The sequence below is a fragment of the Aspergillus welwitschiae genome (assembly GCF_003344945.1).
Source record: "Aspergillus welwitschiae strain CBS 139.54b unplaced genomic scaffold BDQ94scaffold_260, whole genome shotgun sequence".
In the NCBI taxonomy this organism is placed as follows: Eukaryota; Fungi; Ascomycota; class Eurotiomycetes; order Eurotiales; family Aspergillaceae; genus Aspergillus; species Aspergillus welwitschiae.
The window spans coordinates 1-2,891 of record NW_020798954.1 but is presented as its reverse complement, the minus strand read 5'-3'; the positions used below and the strand labels follow the sequence as shown (position 1 = coordinate 2,891).

Here is a 2,891-nt window from a genome sequence, read left to right as displayed (position 1 = left end):
CAGAGGGAAACATGAGGCTATATATACAACGAGAAGATCAACTTGATTGGAAATCAAGTTGATTCTTCGTATACATACTTCGGGATTAATTCCGATGGTTCGGCTTGGTTCCTGATCTGCACCAGCCTCATATCACAACACAAATGAAGCGGGTCACAAAAGGGAAAAAGGAAAGGAAAAGATAGAAACAGAGAGGCAAGTGGGGGAAGAGAGGGAGACGAGGTAAAGAGGCAAGGAAGGATGAAAGCATGGTCAAAAGATCGCGAGAGATGGTGAAAGATGATGAAGGGGTAACCGAGTAGACTCGGTCAAATATTTGCGATACCGTGTCCGGGAACGGGATGCGCAATCTGTGCGGGCATTAGTCTGTTCAGATGCCCAGGCGGGCGCGTCACTTCACCGCCTTCTGGCCGGTCCCTCTAATCGATTGTTGTTGTCCTGGACCATCAACATTTGCTGGTGCTCGGGAAGGCCCGGGACTAGTCCTTATGAGGAAGCTGTCCAGGGGATCAATTTGAAGCCCACCTGGGGAATCCGAATGCGCACCGAAGAAATATTATGTCCTAGTGTTTCGACCTCTGGGCTGAGGGCGTAGAACAAAGAGACTAACACATGGGTATACTGGAGTCTGCATACACGATTACCCTAGGCTACTACAAATGTAGGCCTTATCGCTCACGATTGTAATCATGCGCATCAATGTCCTATACATTTGGTGCATGAATGGCCAATGATATATGTGTATCACGACGGACACTAGCTACTCCAGCGTGTCCGGCACAACCGGCTTCTGATAACTCCACGAGACACATAGAGAATCGACAGGCATGCCAAAATTGAATGTATTGACCAGAGTGCAAAAAGTGTGGACATACTGATCACATCTCACGCATCGGAACCTGATCTCCTTTCAAGTTGATAGACGGTGTAGGTTGCGCATTTGCCAAATGAGCAAATTGGGCAACATATATGGAGAGCATGAACTTCTTCCTCGAATTTTCCTTGCTCCATTCCACCGAGGACAGCAGCTGGTGAAAGTATACAGAATTTTACTCTCAGATTCAGCCATGCTTCTTGCCAGAGTTTTGACTGAATGGGCGCTATCTACCGCCATGGTGAGCACACAAATGACCCGACACTTGAAATTATACCGGGTCTTTTGAATTGGCAGACCATAGATATGCGGATTTGTGATTCACCGAAGGGATCCGGAGGCGTGGGACGGTCGGATGGTATGGCAATGCAAAAGGACATGTGTAGTGGGCAGACAGATGCCAGGAAGTCCGTCCTAGCACATCAAATCCTCCGTGTTGCGAACCTACCGAGCTTCCTATGAGGCGTGAGTTGGGGTTCTCTTGACACAACGTTCACTAAGGGATCATCTAGATGAATCGAACAAACGACGGGGCAGCCGTCTTCGCAGACCACACCATGCGCATCATCCTCATCGGCCAACCTAGCCGACCTAGAAGCCCCCAAGACCAACCCAAGACCCCTGATTATACGCAACAAGCTGTTGGTTAATCAGGTGAACTAGCAAGCCTATGATCCCGAGCAAACGAAGGCGGGGCTTCTCGAGGGCTGGCATGTTCATTCTTAGAAATGCGGTTACTCTTTCCCTGACGTAGCGATCAGCTTCCGGCTATCCTTCACAATTCCCCACGAACAATTGTCACAAAATTCTTCCTTCACCTGTCCTTGTTGTGTTAGCCGTTGTGGTCATTGGAACATGTCGTACTTTAACCAGAGGAATGCCCGTGGCGGCTGTAGGTAGACCATATAATTGCACCAGCTTCCCAACACCCTCTACTATACAGAATTCAGTGAGCATACTCCTTAGCGACGGCGGGCTCATCTACGAAAAGTATCTGGACACGGGGACGGGCACTCGTATTTCTGACTTTCACTTGAGCCGGCCATGCCAGCCGCGAGAAGAGACGTTCGTGGCACCGTTTGGTTCGGACGAACTAGACCGCCTGTGGTCTCTACGCAACATGCAGCGACAATTACTACCTCGGATCATGTCCCAAGCAACCAGGCGTTCAGTCGTGCCACTTCCGGGCTGAATTGTCTACCGCCACAGCAGTTCGCTCCCAACCCGGCTCCCCGCGAGATCCTAGCACAAAGCCCTTGGGAGGTATATGAACCTCGCGCCTGCATCTACTATGGGCGAATCATGGTGCTGGCTAGGCATCGAAAGAATAAGGCCACCTTAGTCCACATCCAGATGCAGGCCGTGGAGCGATCGGCAATAGAGATGTGTGTCCAAATGATTGATCTGCTAGCTCATCGCAGTATCCCGCGCCTTCTAGATGTGTTCCAGTATGCAGAACGATATCTTCTTGTGTGGGAGCCCTTCGAGTGCACTCTCCACGAAGTTTTAGCGCTGAGCTGTCGCATCACCGAAAGTGAAGTGGCCCAGATCTTGTGGCCTGTAGGTGCCGTTCCCATCCTACTAGGCACAAGATCGTTCATTCATGGTTCACAGGTGTTCAGGTGCCTTCAATTCTTACGCGGCCAGTCCAGGGAGCTGGCCAGCCTCACACCTCGAGATATCTTGTTCACCGAGGAGGGTGAAATAAAAATTGGTATGTCCGTCCCAGCGACAGACCGCACGACACTGATATCGAGTGAGGTATAGCGGGTATCGAGAACAGTCGCCAAGTCGACCCTTCCCGGGCCGACGCAATGACTTCTACATTCAATGCTCTACGGTCGATTCTCGACAAGATCATGCAGAAAAATGGCTCCAATTTTACTTGGAGCCAGGAGATCCGAAGCCTTAAATCGGCGCTGGCCAAAAGCACCTCCGCGCGATGCTTGGATAGATTAGTGCAAGTAAGTTGGCTCATATTCCAGCCTCGTCATGCGATGTGGCAACTGACTTGAAA

At 50.5% G+C, this 2,891-nt stretch overlaps 2 protein-coding genes across 2 annotated transcripts; both read left to right on the top strand.

Annotated features, from left to right (window-relative positions):
• Nucleotides 1-914: 914 nt before the first annotated feature.
• On the top strand, nucleotides 915-1,460 carry BDQ94DRAFT_180798 (uncharacterized protein; the record flags this gene model as incomplete). The annotated part of the gene is made up of 4 exons (XM_026773730.1): nucleotides 915-1,115; nucleotides 1,179-1,232; nucleotides 1,279-1,339; nucleotides 1,387-1,460. The coding sequence occupies exons 1-4, from the start codon at nucleotides 948-950 to the stop codon at nucleotides 1,458-1,460; spliced, it is 357 nt and encodes a 118-aa protein (XP_026619150.1). The 5' UTR covers nucleotides 915-947.
• Nucleotides 1,461-1,918: 458 nt separating this feature from the next.
• BDQ94DRAFT_180796 (uncharacterized protein) lies at nucleotides 1,919-2,891 on the top strand (the record flags this gene model as incomplete). The annotated part of the gene is made up of 2 exons (XM_026773729.1): nucleotides 1,919-2,588; nucleotides 2,642-2,891. The coding sequence occupies 2 exons, from the start codon at nucleotides 1,919-1,921 to the stop codon at nucleotides 2,887-2,889; spliced, it is 918 nt and encodes a 305-aa protein (XP_026619149.1).